The sequence below is a fragment of the Tetranychus urticae genome, chromosome 3 (assembly GCF_039701765.1).
Source record: "Tetranychus urticae isolate SD_2017Ah chromosome 3, NJAU_TeUrti_SD_1.0, whole genome shotgun sequence".
Taxonomy (NCBI): Eukaryota; Metazoa; Arthropoda; class Arachnida; order Trombidiformes; family Tetranychidae; genus Tetranychus; species Tetranychus urticae.
This window is the reverse complement of record NC_142960.1, coordinates 2,670,688-2,689,022: the sequence shown is the minus strand read 5'-3', so window position 1 is coordinate 2,689,022 and position 18,335 is coordinate 2,670,688. Positions and strand designations below refer to the sequence as shown.

The window sequence follows — 18,335 nt, the reverse complement described above, 5'->3', positions numbered from 1 at the left end:
ATAAAGATAAAAATAGGATTTGATTTAGAAAATTTAACAGTTGAATGATGAGAATACAAAATAGTTAAATTGCAATAGGCACAATGTGAATATGAAGAAATGATTAAATGAATTGTGATAATTGAAAAACAATCCAAAGGAAGACAAAGTTTTTTCCTGTGATCCAAAACATGAATGAACATTGAACCAAATGTTGATATGCTTGATGCTCATAAATATGCCTTCGATGACTGTCAAACCGGAGTTGAATAAAAATTTGAAATCTAAATGTCATTGAATGCAAAACGAGACAAATCGCAACACAAAAAAAGCAAAAATAAAAGTAAGAATTAATCGAAAATCAAAATTAAAAAAAATATGTGACAAATAAAGATTCAATATCCAGACAAAACAAAGAAAAAATGAGTTGAATCAAAAAATGACAGATTTTTGTTCAACCCATCATTGGATTAAGGATGGGAAAGGATGAATTATTTTCACCTGAAATGTTGATTCTTGTTTGAAGAGGAAAAGTTGAATATGAGTTTCAAGAGAAGCAGAATCAAGGTGAAAAGAGGAACAAAAAAGGTAAAACAATTTGACAGGTAAAAAGAAAGAAAACAAAACAAAGTAAAACCAAGAGTTTGAACAACAATGTGAATGCATATAAAGGTAATAATAATATTACGTGCAAGTTGGAGTAAAAAGTTATTTTTTGTTTTCTCTTGTTGAGAAACAACCAAATGAAACAATCTTGAAACTGAATCATGTAATATTGAGAGTATTGTTGGATTATTTGATGTAAGCTTGTTTCAAGTTAACCCCAGTTTCATGGCTTTTTGATATCACATCAGATAGACAGTTATCATTAACATGGTTTCATAAATTGTTGTTGTTGGTGTTACTTTTTCATGTTTTTTTGCTTTAACGTGATTAGTAGATTCAAGTTGAAAGTTAGTTGAGTTTACAGTATTTTAAGGCAACACTGTTTGCAATGAGTTGCTTACATCTTGAACCATTGAGGACAACTTGGTGGCTGACGGCGAGTACGAAACTTGCGTTGAAACTTCCATGTTACGAGCATTTTTATCACTAATCAAGTAGGTTGATGAACCAATCAAGGTTGACCCTTCATCATGCGAGTTTACCTCGGATCCAACAGTGACCACTACAGTGTCCCCAATCTCACGGGTAACAACGTTTCCCTGCGAGTCAACACCAACAACCAAGGTTGATCCATTGGTGAGTTTATTGGTGTTTCCGTGTTCAACCAACGATCTCAAAGAGGCTACAAGAAAAGGTCAAAGTCAAGGGTTAAAATGGCTTTTCTTGGTTTCCATTTTGTTTGCTTTTCAATTATTTAAATTTACATTTTTATTTGTTCAACAGAATTCAAAAGCTAATTAGATTAGGCAAAAATATCATTTCACTATTCGTGTAGCTTATTGAATTTTCATGGAAAAGACATTATTTTGTTTTTACTCTTGCTTATGAATACTTTTTACTTTTGAACAATTCATAAATTGAATGAACTTTTTCCATCATTTCCCTCAACATGGAAAACTTTTTTTTGATCTCCAAGTTTTTTCTTTGCAAATTTCAGGGTAAACTGTTGTTTACAGCAAACAATTTGATTGTTCAATGAATCCATGAAATTTTGAATTGTTACTCATCAAGATTGAGATGAATTTGAAATGCTCAATGAATGATTAAACAGAAAACAAAAAGAAAAGCTGTTCAGAGTAAAGAGGAAGAAGAAAATATTTACCTTCTTTTTGAACATTTTTTTCCACAAAATTGGCCAAACCGTTAGCTTTACCATTGATAACTCGTTCACTTGAACCATCTTCAGATCTAATGTGAATACAGGGAAGAAACATTGAACAAGACAAATGATGAAATATTGAAAAGGAATGAAAAATAAATGTTTACTTTGAACGAAAGTTGGAAACGTTGGAGAATGCAAAAGATTTTTTTACTTCTCTCGAAGTGAACATAATGCCAATAAAATGTGGCAAAGGTTAACATTGGGAAACTACAGCTAATAGCAATAAACAACGAAATGAGGAAAAGAAAGGCGAGAGAAGAAGAAAAAATTATTCAAGGTAAAGTGGAACAGAAAATTTATTCCAATGCAAAAGATAAACTGTTGGATGAAAGGGAACAGGAAAACTGGGAAGGAAAGGGAATGATTGGGAGTGATAAATGGATAAATCGATGAGGATAACTTTCTTAACCATCAATTACCAGGTTATCTTAAAAGACTTTCAATTCGATATAATAACCGGTGTTACAATTCTTTATCTTCTTCTTTTCTTCTTCACTTTTCCTCCTCAATTTGGATATTCAAAGACGCAGATGAACGCAATAAAATGTATTTATACGTTTGCTGCCTTTCAGTTTATAAATGGTTATGAGATTTTGTTTTGCGTTATTCGCTGATTCACACAATTTTCACATTCAACATTTTAAATGATCGTAAAAATAAATAAATAAATATCTTCTCAGTTTCACCGAGTGTTAATACTCGATAATTTCATCCTTTTTTCCTTCTTCATTAACATGAACTTTTTTCCTGCCAAAACTTTGCACTCATCAAAACGTGAATTGTTGATAAAAAGGAGAAATTTTTTTCGTCAAATGTTTCCATCAATGGTTAAGTTATGAAAATGATAATCGTGAAAAGAGGAAAATGTTGATTCGTTTGATTACAGTTTTGACCTTTTCATGGCTCTTGCAGTCTTTACAGTCAGATAAATCATTAGAATGAAGATATTATCGAATCGTCTACTGAATGTTGTTGGACAAAAGAGTTGAGTTTAAATATTATGACCATGTTAAAGAGTAAATGTGCGATTGAGAATGAAAGAGGAAACTGAAAAAAGTGAGGTTAAATTGAAATTGGGTGAAAGAACAGGTTAACCATAATGGACTTGAATTATATATTGAAATGAATTCCATAAATGAAAGTCGAAAAATTTCCTTTCTTTTCCTCTCTCTTCTCTTTTTTTTGCCAGTCTTCCTCATGTAACTTCAAGTACTCAGATTTCCATAAATGCATACATTTCTACTGTTCAACAATTCAATCAACAAAACTTCCCAAAGGAATTTTCAGATTGCTTTTTATGTTCTTTTTCTTTCTCTAGCTTTTTTACCTTTAAATTGTCCAGTCAGGTAAAGTGAAAAAACTGTCAACCTCATTGCTGTATTACAATAATCATTCATAATGACAATAATCATTTAGCTAAATCTCCATCTAAATACATTATTTAATCATTTAATTCAATATTCCCGACAAAAAACTCATTATACAGTTTCAAACAAAGGCAAACAAAATAACCAAAGTATTTTGATGAATGATTGAAAGGTGAATAACATCGATTGATTTCAGCATTTAAGTACAAAGCTGCATATAAATGTAATTTTCAGCGCAAATTTGAACGGCGTTCATGTATCACTCGACTGGGTGCGACTAACTCAGATTCAAGATACTGAAAATTCTTTGCAGAATGTCTTGCTAACCATATAATTTTCCAGGAAAAAACTGAGTCTCATTCTTGGATGTGAAAATTAAAAATCAAAGCTTAAATCAAGTGGTAATGAATAGTTACAAAAAAGCAATAAGAGTTGCCATTTGCAATTGACAATTATAATGTTATAATATTAATTACAGATTTGTCATCATCAGACAAGCTTTAATTTATATACGCTTAAAGTGGCATTAAATGGCACTTGATTAGATGATTCCAGAGATTAACTTTTTATCCGACATTTTATTCTTGCTTTCATTTGGATACTTGATAACAAGCTTATCACTGAAATGGTCAGAATGAATGTTGAATGAAACAAAAATGTTTTCCTATTTCACGGATTATCTCAAACTTGGATGCAAATCATTTCTGCTAATTGAAACATTTCCATGCATTTGACAGATTCTTTAACCTTTACTTTGACCCTTAAAAGGTATTCATGATATGAAAATCGATATCAATTTTCATTGTCTTTATTAACGCATTACATTAGAAGGAAGAGAAAAGTTTTTCTTCTTTTCTTTTTGTTAACAATTTTGACAATATTTGTATAAATTCCTACCATGATGACCTGTTATTGTCAGATGAAAGAGTTTGACTGAGAAAAGAAAGGAACGCAACGAGAATAAACTATAACATGAATTATCATCATGTTGATTCCAATCAATGAAGGGATAGTTTCATTCTTCCTTCACATCCTTTCATGTTTGAAATACATCAACAAATTATCATCTTATTGATTCAATCAGATTCACAAGTAATATTGAACTACTAAATGCAGACAAAAGTTTTTTCTCCTTTCATTTGTGGTTTCATTTTCATCATGAAAGATGAATCAATTGACAGAAAACAAAAGAGAATTGAAAATAAGCAAAAGATATCAATTTCAATAGCAACTCAATGTTCCGATATTGCTTCAAATATCCATCATTATTGGCGGAATTGCGTTTCAATAGTCACCAGTTCCGGTCAAAAAATAATGATGAAGGAAACATTTTTCTTCTTCTTTTTGGTGAAACTTTTCTTGATCCAAATGTTGGAGGCGAAAAAATTGAGACTCAATTTAATCGGTTTTTGATTTACTTTGGTAAAAGTTTTTTGCCAACTTTTAAATAAGCAAAAGTTAATGATAATCAAGAAAATTGGAATCGATTAAGTTGAAGAAAAGTTCAATGGAAAGGAAAGGAGAAGAAAAAAAATTCGAATCAATAGCATGTTGAAAATGGAAAAATATTTTCAACTCAATTGAGATTGTTTAAACATTCAGTTGAATCTGGTTTCATTGATAAATGTTAAAAGCTTAAAATGAATCTCTTCATTCGTTTTATTATCAAGATATTATTTCATGCAAGTCTTTATTTGCTTCCCAATCAATTGATGGTTCAACTGATTCAATGAAACATTCAAGTGAAACTTTTACTTGAGTTGCACCCACTTAATCATTGACTCAGTGTTGATCACTTTTAATTACCAATCAACAGAGAAGAAGAAGAAGAAGAAGAAGGAAAAGACGAAGAAAAGTCTTCAACTTAATCTGAACATTTTTACACGATTAACCTGATAATAAGGTAACCCTAATGAGTTGTGTGGAAAGGGTGACCATTTCAAGGTTCAGAGTGAAATTCGTGTTCTTAATCAGAGAGAGAGAGAGAGATTAAGTTTGATGGAAGATCAATAGTAAAGAAGGTTGGAAATGACGAAAAGAAATGAAAAGTTTCTCAACTTACGGTTTATAACTTTTACTTTTCAAGTGAATTTTGATCATGAAAAGTGCTATTGTAATGAAGATGGCAACAATTATTGTTGCTGGATAAATAACCATTGACATGAGGTTAACTTTGGATGAACTGCTGGGAATAATTGAAGTTGATTCTGTGGAGTAAAAAAAGAAGTTAAAAAGCAAAATGAATTTTTTTCTCTTCACTCGAAAAACTTTCTCAATAAATTCACTTTTTTGTCCCAAAAGCAATTTGTAATCACTTTAGATCAACTCATTAATAGGATTACGCATGCATAAGCAAGTTGATTATATTATTTCAATATTGATAATGATATTGCGACAATTTATCATGAAATAAAAAATGGAAAATTTGCCTAAAAAACTTCTTTTTCATCACTTTTCAGGTGTTGATACATTTATAACTCATTTTATGGATCAAGTGATGCACATTCATCTTAACACTTTTCCATCTTGAAGCTCAATAGAGACATTCTGACTTGTCTATGAATAATATTATCCATGAATAGAAAGTTTGACTGAATGTAAATCAAAGTTGATCAATTGGCTCTTTAAATGATCAATGTTTAGCCTGTGATTTAACTTCGTCTGTGTCTTCCTAGTTTAAGTTGAAATGCAGATGAAACGAGTTTTAAGAAGCCGTTGGGATGAGTTTTGGTTTGTGGATAAGTTATTGTATTCAATGCTAAATAGTGAAAGGTGATTCAATGGTATCAAGTTATTGAGTAGAGGGTAGGAGATGCAAATAATGAAAAGTAAAACAAACCTGTAACATGAGTAGTAAATGGTATAATTAGAGATTGACTTCTTCCCAGCTCATTTTCAGCATAAATTTCAATATGATAACTTCGATTGGATTGTAAGCCTTTAAGATGGAAAACTGGATTTGCATTGGCAATCTTTTCACCAATCAAAAGATCGAGGTTGTCAGAGGGATGAATTTGAACGACAAAGTTTTGATCAACTCCACCATCTGATCCAGGTATACAAGTCAACAGGTCCGTTGTGCTTGGAGGTGGACTAATGTTACAGTTTCTAGGAGCTTCAGGAGGTCCTGGATAATAAGCAGTACAATGGTTAACAAAAAGAACTCTTCAAATCTCAATCGACAGAAAACTCAAAATCGAAACTTTTCATTTTCTCAATCAACATCCAAAATGAACGCAAAAACGAAACTTTCTATCAAAATCAGTTAAAAAACTGTTTTCAATAAACTTTCTAATGTATTAATAAAATGTGCAAATAAATTGTTACTTTGCAATCTTTTAAATCTCATTATTCTTAGCATTTGTTAGTTTTGAATTGAAATAGTTCATTAAGAACATCGAAACATTGAATGTTATAAAACCTAGAAAACCATGAATTAAGAGTAAGCACAATAATCAGTTTCAAAACTCTGAGTTCAGATATTAAACGAAAGAAACTATTGAAGCAATGAGCAATAATTTCAATGAGGCCAACTTTGCTCAAATTATTTTCTGTTTTTACTGTTGATTGAGATTTAAATTAAATTGTGGGTTTACTCACCTGCAGGCTTGAGTGTAATAAAACAGGAATCTTTTGATTTACCCACTGAATTGACGGCGGAACAGGCAAATATAGTTTCATTGGTTGTTATTGGAGTAAAAGTTAGAATACTTGAAAGGCCACTTGACGATATATTAAAATCTATATCGGACGGTAAAGAGTTACTCTGACTTTCAGTCCATGAAAAGGTCACTTCAGGTGGATTCGCATCAATTTGACATTTTATCTGAATTGGAACATTGGGTCTAAAAGCATAGATAATTTTCTGTTGACTGCTACATTGAGGAGCATCTGATGAACAATCCAATGAACCAAACCGATCAAGTGAAGCAAAAAGCAAATTATTGTACAATTATTCAAATGCATTATTCATATGAAACAATTTAAATCGTTTTTGATGGTTTCTCCAATGTGTTGTACTTACATAAAATATTAAGCGAAACAAAATTTGATTTACTTTCTCCAATATTATTACTAACAATACAAACATATCGACCAATATGCTCTCTACCAACCGAATGGAGTAACAATATTTCACCATCAACATTGATTCCTGAGAACAGAACAAGACAAAAAACATTTAAATTTCGTTTCTCAATATTTCGTAGGAACGATTTTCTTCAACGAAAATTCAACATTTGAAAATGGACGAAACTATCAATAACATTAAGCCCATTAATGATTGAATTTGCCTTTAGTGGATAAAATGTTGCCAACTTGAACATTGTGATAATCTGATTGAGAGTCAAATTGTTTGACCGAATAAATTTTTTCGAGTTTTTGTCAAACTGAAACTAATCAAGCAAAGTAACTTTTGAATTACTTGGAAAATATTGTGGACAAAATTGGTGTAAAAAGTTTTCTATTTTGCTGAACAATTTTAATCTTTTCTTTGCAAAGTTGCTATTTGAATGAATATTTGATATTATGAAGAGACTCCATCAACCTTGATAGGTAATCTATTGTGTGATGTTTACAGATTCATGTGAATATCTAAGCAGGAATAGTTGATGAAAAAGGTAAAGTTAGACAAGAGAAGCAAACGAAAGCGATTCTGTTGGATACAACGGGGATGCATTAAGTTTATTAAACTTTTCCTTGGAGTCCAACATGAAAAAAGATGGTAATGATGATGATAATAATGATGGCGAAAAAGACGAAGAAAAAAAGATTGAACAAACGGAGAAGAAAAAGTTTGACAAAATGGCGAAAAGAAAACAAGAAAATGTACATTTTTTCATCTTCTTCTTTTTGATTATCGAAAGGTTCATCTTGTATATTCTCAACAATTCAAGGTGAAAAAGGCGAGAAAGAAGTAAAGACCAAGAAAAATGATGATAAATAAATATTTGGTCATGTAAGTATAATAAGTATGGTATGGTTAAGTAATATGATTGGACAGATTCTTTGTTGAATCGATCAAGCCCGAGTTGGAATAAAGTTGAACCAAATAACAGGGAAAAAGTAAACATTGATATTAAAACCAGGCAATGAAGATTGTTGAGTAAAAACATTTTTTTTTGTCTTCTTCTTCGTTCTCTTTTTACTTTTTTCATAAACTGTTTGTGACCCAACTTTCAATCATGATCACTTGATCATCAATCATTTGAATCTTCATCATTAACCAAAAGTCATTTTCAATCGAAACATTTAGACTCATTTTTTTCATTTCTCTTCATCTTGCGCTTCGTTTCTCCCTTCACTTTGTCTCAATCAAACTTTTTTTCATCTAATCTCGATTTACTCCATTTACTCCATTTGTTCATTTTGCATTTGGACATTTTCAAGTTTTAAAGTTGAACCATTGCGACGACAATTTGACCAACAATTTTCATTAATTAGTTTCAACAATTTTTCAAATCAAAAGAATCTATTTATTGTTGCAATTTGATTAACTTTCTTATGATTTCTGTTCAATTTATCGATTGATTTACTGTTTTTTCTTCTTGTTTTCCTACCTTCATCATTTACTTCAGTTATTGCTCAGGTAATTGGAAGTAAAAGTAATCTCAAAGTTGAGAATTGAAAAGTCAAAAAAAGAAGCTACGAAAATAGTAGAAACAAAAGTAAATAAAACTGATGATGATGATGATGGAAGAAGAGGAAAGAATGAGCAAATAAATCATAATCGTTGAAAGTTCATGTAATGATGAGAACAATTTTCAAGATTTGATGTTATCAGAAAAACTCTCGACATGAAAAATGAAGAAAGAAACTCGATCGTTAACATTGATATTAAATGAAAATTAGCTAATTGTAAGAGTAATGACGATAAAATGTTTACTAAAAGTGTTAAAATGCTCTGAAGAGGTTTCAAGATTTCTCGTATTTTCAAAGTTCGTTCAATTTTGAATTTTACAGAAAATTAGCTGAATATCATTCTCTTTGTCGCCCTGAAGACTGTGATGAATGGCTTGGCATTTATCAATAGCATGTTATTAATAAAATGGCTGAGTAATCATTTGGTTTGAAGACAAAAGTTGAAATGAAATGAAAAATGCAAGTTTTAACCTTTTCTGATTAAGTCATTTCAAATGGTTAATTTATATTGATGAATGTTCAACATCAACTGTTTCCTTCATGATTTAACCTTTCATTTGTTTCTTCTGTTTTTCTCATTCAACCGAAAGGCGAATGATAAGAAGATGAAAAATGATGATAAACTTTAAAGTAAAAGAAGAGAAAGAGAAAAGTTTCCAAATTTTCTTAAATACACATCGTTACGTATTCCTGTCACAAATGAGTTTTACGTTGTTTCTCATTGTACTATTATTTAATATAAAATGATAACTTATCGTTGAGTTTGCTTCTTGTTTTTGAGTTGAAAGATTGTACGATTGAATGGAAATGAAAAAGTGGCAAAAAGAGAGAAAAGAAAGGTAAAATGGAATGAAAAATATCATGAGAATTTTAAGGTTCAATGAAGAACTGAAAATGAAAGATTGAACCTGTAAACCTGAGATAAAGTAGCTAACGTATAAGCCACAAACGGAATCGTTGCAATTGCCATTAATTTCAATTAAATGGCCTTTTTGCTGGGAGTCACTTTTGAATTATATGGCAAGCTGAACAGCAGAAAAGGGTGAAAAGACAAGAGACGAAAAACAAATTGTTTTTTTCTTCTCTTCTCTAGAAAAATAACTTTTCTCTCGATTGTATATTTTTAAGAAATGTTCATCGAAAACACGATTCATAATAATAAGGTTAACAGAAATGATAATAATAATGATAAACATGATAGACTTTTTATTATATCATGTAACATCTAATGTGATATTGAGAATGAAAGGGTTCTGTGAATGATTAAAGGGATTAAGGTTCACATGGAGTGACTGGGAGTGAAAAGTTATCTGATATTTAACAGAGGAAAGATGAATGTTGAAAGGAAATGTTGCTAAAGTAAATTTAATGGAGAGAAGAAGGAAAAGATGAAAAAGGACAAAATGGATGACAATGATCAAGACGAGCACAATTTTAGAGGCAAAAGTGTAAAGTTACGATAAGTAAAGGTGAATTTGAAAAGTTGGAGAAAAATTGAAATGAAAAGTGAGTTTGATTCTGATAGATGATTGTTGTTGGAAAGAGGAAAAGGAAGACTCTGATGATGAAAATTTTCAGGGAGAGAGAAAAGAGTAGAATCATCAATTTGGAGAAAAGGAGAAAATTTTACTTTCCATTTTGCTATTCAACAAAAGACATGAGGAAATGTTGACATTGGAAAAACTCGACTTTTCTTCGCTATTTCAAGTCTCTTTTTCTTCTTCTCTTTACCATTTTCCTTCCTTTTTCTATTGATACTTTTTCTCTCTTCTTTTTTTATTCATTTCTCAGTTTCATTGATTGAACCTTTACGATTGCAAGTTGATGAGTGTCAAGCAACCCAGTTGTTTAGCTAATAACTTGGTTTTATTTACAGAATGTTTCATTTGAAAAGTTTTCTCGAGTTCATCATTACTTAAGGCACTTTTCATTTTGACGATAATTAATTTCGAAATTTACTTTCCAAGCTTTTCATTTCCTTTTCCTTTTCTTTTTCTTGTTTGTCTGAAAGAGTATTGAGGGTGAAAAAGAGTTGGAAGTTACCTTTGAGAGGCTCGGAATATATTCTTGAAGTTTCATGATACCATTGATATGATGTTACATCAGGATTGGAAAAACTTGTGTTACAATTCATTCGAACAGAATCACCTTCCATGAAGTAATTTTTCTCATTATCTGGACCAGAAATGATGAGGTGAACATTGGGCTTATCTGGTGTGTCAACGAGAAAAAAACATGGAAAAACGAAGAGAAAAAGAAAAGATGTACTGTCAAACCTCCGATAATGTCACACTCTCAAAATGTCACAGAGTCATGGTAACGAAATTAAACAATTTAATTTAATTCAGTTTTTTAATTAAATAAATTTTGCAGGACTTCAATAATGGTTTTAATTGGGTATATTATACGAATTGCCCAATTAAACATCAAAAATCTCAAAATTAAATTAAAAATTAATTTTTTTTGTTAAATAAAATTCGTAAAAAGGTTATTCCACCTAGAAATTATGTAAAAATAGCCAAAACGCTAATCCCACGAAGTGACATTATTGGAGGTTTGACAGTAATTTATTAAAATTTTGCGTCAAAAGCAACGGAAAAGGCTTAATATGATTCTTGGAGTAAATGTATTATTAGTTTGTTTGGTTGAATAACTACATTTTTGATTTTGAGGTTGAATAAAAAGTAGAGTGTTTATGAACATTTCATGTCATCAATAATGAATCATGAAGAGCATGAAGATGTGTTTAAATGGCGAGAAAATTTGAAAATTTGAGGGGAAAAGAGAAAAGCTAGAGAATGAACTTTGGGAAAATGCAATCACGAGGTTCATCTGTATCATGGAGGAAAATGATGGAATGAAAGGAAGCAAAAGGTTTGATTTTGAAGGGAAGGGAAGAAAAGGACAAAAACAAAAGTCAAAAAGTTGATTATTATTGTTGTGTCAATGATAATCTGATGGTGACATTTGATTTGAAAGGTAATCTCAATGGTGCATGGAAATATCATTATTATCTAAATTTGAAATTAACTGAAACCCATCAGAATATGAATAGAATGGGAAAAAGAAGAGAAAAAATCTTGCAGTTCGAAGCTTCTCTTCTTTTGTCTCATCAACTTGAAGCCAGCATCGATCAACCAGCTTGAAGACGCATAAATTGAGTTGAGACTGATCGATGAAACAAACATCGAAGTTGCAACAAGTTGAATGAGTTGAAAATTTAAGTTATGAAAAGTATTGCAAAGAGAAATTTAAGATTTCGTTCGGGTATACATAATGGTTGTTGCAGGAATAGAGATAATTAAGGGATCAGAATGGAATTAAAGTGAACATGATGAGGACGAAAAGGAAGGAAGATGGTTCAAAGAATGTGAAGTTTCGAATGAAGTTTTTAATAATCAACCAAATATCGAGTTTAGGTATCAATTAAATAGCTTTTGACTTTTACTTGGATGCTCTGTGAGGGTCAATTATTGAAGGGTTTAAAGTTGGAGCAAAATTAACCATTTATCTTGATGAAAAGAAAATAAAAGTTTCAAGTTTTCCCTTTTTTCGTGAAGAAACATGTTTCCTTTGATTTTTGAAAGGTAAAGAAACGATTGAATAGGAAGAAGATTTTACAGAAGCGATTTTTAACAATAGCTTGGATTCAGCTTAATCTCTCTTAATTGCGACAATTTAGTTGCTCGCAAAACCAACCTTTTCCAGCCAAAAATCAAAGTAAACAATTTTTTCTGGTTGAGTAAAGTTTCAGTTGTCAGTAGTTTTCATGGTAAAATGTATATCATGCCAATGTTGTGAAGCATCGGTCGAGAACAAGAAAAAATATCGAATTGGAATGAAAGTGGATGAAGCAAAATAAAAGCTAAACAAATATAAAAGTTTGTCGATTGTTTTTTCTTCTTGTTTATTGCTTTCGTCTGTGATAAATTCATTTTCTAATGAATGATTCATTTTGCTTTTCATCAGATCAATCAGCCTTGAATGTCATGAATGAATGGTGGAAAGTTTCTCATTTGTAGTTGCTAGTAGCGATGTATTTTTAGCGCATTTAGAACAAAAGGAATGGTCAAAACTAGAAACTGTTAACAATGAAATACTCACGATGAACATTGAGAAGAATCTGATCCGTCTTTGAGTAATCAGGAAAATGTGGGTTAATTGCTTTACAGATTAAATGTTTACCATTGTGATTAACACTAGGAGTGAATTTGAGTAAACTGGTGCTAAATAAGTTCGTTTCATCGATTGTTAATCTGTAAATGAATTGGAATCATTAGTTATTCAATAGTTTCATTTATTAAACAGCTAATTGCAGTTGACAAGTTTATGGTTTACTTTAAGAAGCTTTTGCGGCTTCTCAACGTTTTGTACTTTTGACAGAAAAGATGAAATGTAGTTCAATGATGAAGTGATAAACTTGTTGTGTTGCGATAGTTAGCTTCACTTTTGTCCCTTAAATGGAACGAAATTTTGTTTCTTTTTGTCTTTGTTTACCAACGAATTTCACCTTTTCTTCTTGGGTTACTTTTAAGTATTTAGTTATTTATGTTTTGTTTCATCTTCATTGTTTCAAATGGAGATTGATTATCAGTTTAGTGAACCAGAGAAACTGAAACATTTCAGGGCTTTATCATGAACGAAAAGGAGTGCAAAGAAGGTGAAGTAAATGATACTTTTTTGACTTTGTTTTTACCCTCAAATCGATAGTCTTGTCATGGAGGATAAAAAACTTTGAGAAAAGTGTTGCAGAGTAAAAGCTAATCGCAAAGACAAAAATTGAACATAAAATATGAGCTTAAATTGTTTTAAACTATTCAATTGTAAAACACAAGTTTCCTCGAAACATTTGCTTCTAATAAGGATTGATTTCTTTTCCATCTCGAGCTAAACATCGAAGTGTAAATTGGATAACTTGAAACAATCATTGAGTTTGAGACTAATTTTTCTCTTAAAATTCTCATCTAGTCCGCTCGAATCAAAACGTTTTTCAAACTTAAGATCAACAAAATTATCGAAGCTTATGTTTCTTTAAAGCAATTGAAGTTTTTCGAGAGAAAAGAAAGTTTGTTTCTTATTTTTATCTAGAAGTACATTTAGACGATTATAATGCAAATGCAAGTAATGATTGAGCATTGAAGAGACACTAAACGCCAACTTGAACGATATTGAGGAATGTTTTTGTTGAACAAAAGGATTCCTGGAAAAGGCTAATAATGATGAAGATGAAATGCTTAACAAGTTGTGAATGATTTGCATTAACAATGTTATAAAACAAAAGCGATGAGAAGTGAGCAAATAAAACATTTCCAGCAACTTGTTTGACACTTGTTCTGTAAATTCGTAAATTAAATTCTCAACGCAAATAATGGGTTGAAGATGAATGAGCAATGAACAGAGAAGACAATTAAGGCTAATTTATAGTTGAATAGATGAATGTCACAAAATGAGAACATTTTCATGCACCAAAATTATCATCATCATCATTACCCAAACATTCATGTAACAACAATATTAATAGTCGATATCAAATTTTGTATCTTTTCTTTTCTTTCGCATTGTAAACAAAATTTTCAAATAAACAGGGAATCAAAATGAGCCAGTATTACAACCATTGTTGTTGGCTTATATGGAAACCAGTAAATGATACAATCAATGGTTTCCATTATCGCATTTCAGCTTCTCAATTTCGCCTTTTATTCAACATAAAATTGAGCTGAAAAGGAAGAAGAAAATTTTGTCAACAAAAAAAAGAAACAATTTTCATTCTTTCATCTTATAGCTCAATGTTGCTCTTGAAAAAACATTGTAAAACTACATTGAGAACAAAAAAATAGAATAAAGTTTCAAATGAAAAATTGATCTTTCAAATGAACATATAAACTCATAACAGTGAATATTTATAAAAGGAACTTTTTTCATTCCTTTTTCACCAATTTTTTCTTACTTTGTTGTGATAACAGACGAAGAAGAGGACAAAATGAAGCTGTTAAAAGGTAATATCAAGTGAATAACCTTGGCAACTCTCAGAATTTTTCAGTAATGTTCAGTAATAATTGTTTGACTTTCCATTTCTCTCAGTGAGATGAATCTTATTGGAATAAATTTGACGAAAGAAGTTGAATGTTGAATAATATTATCATTTGTGATTGCAACTAAAGGCATTAATATTGAAAGGAAATGCAAAGAGTTTTGAAAAAAACATGAGAAATGTGATGAAATTGTTTCAGAATTTTGTGTTTTGGTTGTGAGTTAAGAGTAAAGATTTGTCGAACAGGATTAGATGAGAAAATTTGGAAGGTAAAATATGAGAATGAGATGAATGCAAAAGAATTGGAATAGAATGTAAAAGAAAAGATGATGATGAACATGATCTTCATGAGAAGTTGAAAATCTCATTGAAAGATCATTTAAGGTAAGGCAAAGGATCACGTAGGATGTAAAATGAGCAACTGGATGAGAATTTTAACTTTCATGTTCAGAACTGTTCAGATTGTAATTCATGTTAACTGTTTACTGAATTATGATATCATAAAATGATCAACAACCATGAAAGGATAAAATTGGCCTTATGGTGTAAAGAACGAGAGGGAAAAAACAAAGAAATGTTGAAAGATAATTCTGTTGTGATGAGCAAGATGCTGATAATGTTGGCAGGATTGGCTGGGAGGAGGGAATGTGTAGGGAATGTTATAAGCATCGAATGGGAGGAGAAAAGTTTGTGATAACTGGGAGTGAAAACTCCAAGTTGACTGAAAATATTAGTTGAGAATGGAATGAAACTCTTTGTTTTTTCCAACTTTTCTTTTTCCTTTTTTTGCTTACATTATTACCTTGAATAAGCACTTTTATTGAGCAGAAATCTGCTGACAGGTAAGACATTGTATTACAAGGAGTAAAGAGGTAAAGAGGAGAAACCAAAAAAAAATAGAAAATTCAATTGAAAGTCAATCAGTCAAAAAGAAGCTGAAAATAAACCAAAAGCTCGACTTTTATAATTAAATAAGAGACTTTTATCTTGGATTTTCTCTTGATTACATGTATTATTGAAATGGTAATCATGGTGAAACGAATAAATTTTGAATGGAATAAGAAAATATTGAAATGATTGGCAACGAAATTAAATGCACTTTCGACTGTCCATTCCATTTAATCGCACAACTATTTATTGCCTCAATAAAAAAGAGAAGTCAATTTGTGATTCAATTTTGATTGCAACTTTACTTATTAAATTGATGTAATCATTTATCTTGTGGAACATTTGTTTTCATCTTTTTTTACTCTCTCTCTCTCTCTTTCTCTCTCTCTCTCTGGAAGCATCATGAAGCACAAAGTTAATCACTCAACTAATTCAAATTAATGATTTGTATTGATCAAAATATATCGCTTATAACAATAATGAGAATTATCAAAATAAACATTTACCATTTGACCAATTGACCACATAAAGATGATCATTGAACGTCTAAAAACTAAAGTTTCCCAAAATAACAATCTAATTATGATGGTAATTTTGAACGAACGAGAAAAAAAAGGTAAATCGTTATTTACATTTCAAATGAGACTCGTTTTTTGCTTTTACCCTTGAGCTTGGTTTTTTGCTAAGAAATGAAATACGAGAAAAGAGGAAAAAGAAATATTAATTATCATAGAATTCAGGTTAATTCTTATCTCCAACGAAACATGCAAAATTCTTGAGTAGAGTCTATTTTCGAACGAATCAGATTTCTCTTAATAAGATATTCTAATGAAAAACAAGGCGAAACTTGTTGCAATCATATTAATATGAAAAAGAAACTCCCAGTTGAGTGGAATGATATTCATTGAATGGGTGGAAAAGAAATGAAACAAAAAGACTAATTTCTCTATAACCATGATTCCTTACTTTGTCAAGTATTGGATTTAGGCAAGAATTGAGATTATTTCGAGGAAAAGAAGAAAATGTCCAAAAATGAATTCTTTGAAAGTTAAACCTCAATCAAAACCATGAATATTGTTAAAGATATAAATTTTTCATTTGGTTGAGACACAAATTGTTAGATAAGGAGAAACTAATGATATTAATAATAACTAAATATTTCATGTTTATCTTGATATTAAATATCTTGGAAGAGAAAAGTTATTCTCAATATTAATATTCACCGTGTTCATTTAGCATTCTGTAAAGAAACATTTTACTGAATCTATTGCTGAACATTTTCATTTGGCTTATTTGATTCTCTATTTTGGTTGAGAGAAAAGTTTGATAATGGAAAAGTAAATGTTTAAAAGTTTTATTATCATTCATTAAAATACGTTTCACCGTTTGGAGGGCAACAGGGCAACATTATCAATTTATATTAGGAAATCATGGTATTATCCTCAACATGATCATCATCATTATCAGCAACATCATCATCAAGAGAATCCTTTGGCTTGTCAACATTTTTCATGTTGTTCAATGATTCATTTTTATTCCTATTAAACATGATAAGGTGAAGAAGTGAAAATTGATGAAGAGAGAAAAAAAAGGAAACAAGAAAAAAAAGGTTTAAAAATTATTATTATCATTCCCTTGATTGGTCATGATAATAATATTTTTGTATTCCAAGGCGATAATGGGTTCTCATTAAAAAAACCACCATAACAAGGAGCCTCATTTTTCATGGAACCCCATTAAGCGAAAAAAAGGAAAATCGTAAAATGATAATGATAATAATGAAAGGTGCATTGATTTTTGGTTTCACCTTTTTCATTCTCTTCGACATCATCTTCATTAGTCGAATGGAATCAATGAACATTCAGAAAAGAATTTCAATTGCAAGCTCAATTGTTACCATCGATTGGTTATGATTCAATGTTACTCTTAACATCACTCCAATGTACACAAGGATCAAACAAATGAGTCGAAATGAATGATTTTTCCTCGGACCATTTGGACTGTCACTCAACTCAATTGTAATGTTAACTCCAAGGGAAAGAAACAGACTTATCAATACTTGTATCTTCGATGCATTACTTGGCCAACATTGGAAAGTTTTTCCTTCTCGAATATTATATTTACTTTTTAGAAACATTGAAAACGAATTAGAAAATGAATTCAATTTTAGGTGGAAATTAAAAGGGTAAATATTTGTCATTCATTTGAAAAATTAATGAGTCGTTTGCTCGAAATTATTTTCTGCCAAAAAATGGTTTCCAAAAAATGAATATATTGATGGTGAAATATTGATATTTGTAGCTGAAAGCAAATACAAACGGAAAGTTTCTAGGAAAAGGGATATTCATCACTGAATGTAAACTTGATGGGAATATTGTCAACTCGGAATGGGACGATATTAATAAAAGATTTTCCATTATATCCTGGGATTGGGATTGATTGGTATGGAATAATAATTACCTGGAAAAAAGCTAATAAATTGTTGCAAGAGAAATGTGAGAAGAAGAGTGGAAAAATAGTCAATTGAATGAATATCAATTAATTAGCTTGCAATCGATTGGTTAGCAAAGTTTACTGTGATAATTACTTTTACTGCAAAAGG

General features: G+C 30.5%; 1 protein-coding gene across 1 annotated transcript in view; it reads right to left on the bottom strand.

Annotated features, from left to right (window-relative positions):
- Position 1: 1 nt before the first annotated feature.
- LOC107365894 (neural cell adhesion molecule 2-like) overlaps positions 2-18,335 on the bottom strand; it is a 29,001-nt gene continuing 10,667 nt past the window's right edge. The window contains exons 6-14 of the mRNA XM_015933467.3: positions 12,919-13,070; positions 10,858-11,025; positions 7,199-7,327; positions 6,775-7,065; positions 6,014-6,301; positions 5,237-5,381; positions 1,748-1,833; positions 987-1,267; positions 2-263 (exon numbers count right to left, since the gene is read on the bottom strand). Coding sequence (XP_015788953.1) covers positions 234-263; positions 987-1,267; positions 1,748-1,833; positions 5,237-5,381; positions 6,014-6,301; positions 6,775-7,065; positions 7,199-7,327; positions 10,858-11,025; positions 12,919-13,070 — 1,570 coding nt within the window. The 3' untranslated portion in view covers positions 2-233. The remainder of the gene's footprint in view (positions 264-986; positions 1,268-1,747; positions 1,834-5,236; positions 5,382-6,013; positions 6,302-6,774; positions 7,066-7,198; positions 7,328-10,857; positions 11,026-12,918; positions 13,071-18,335) is intronic.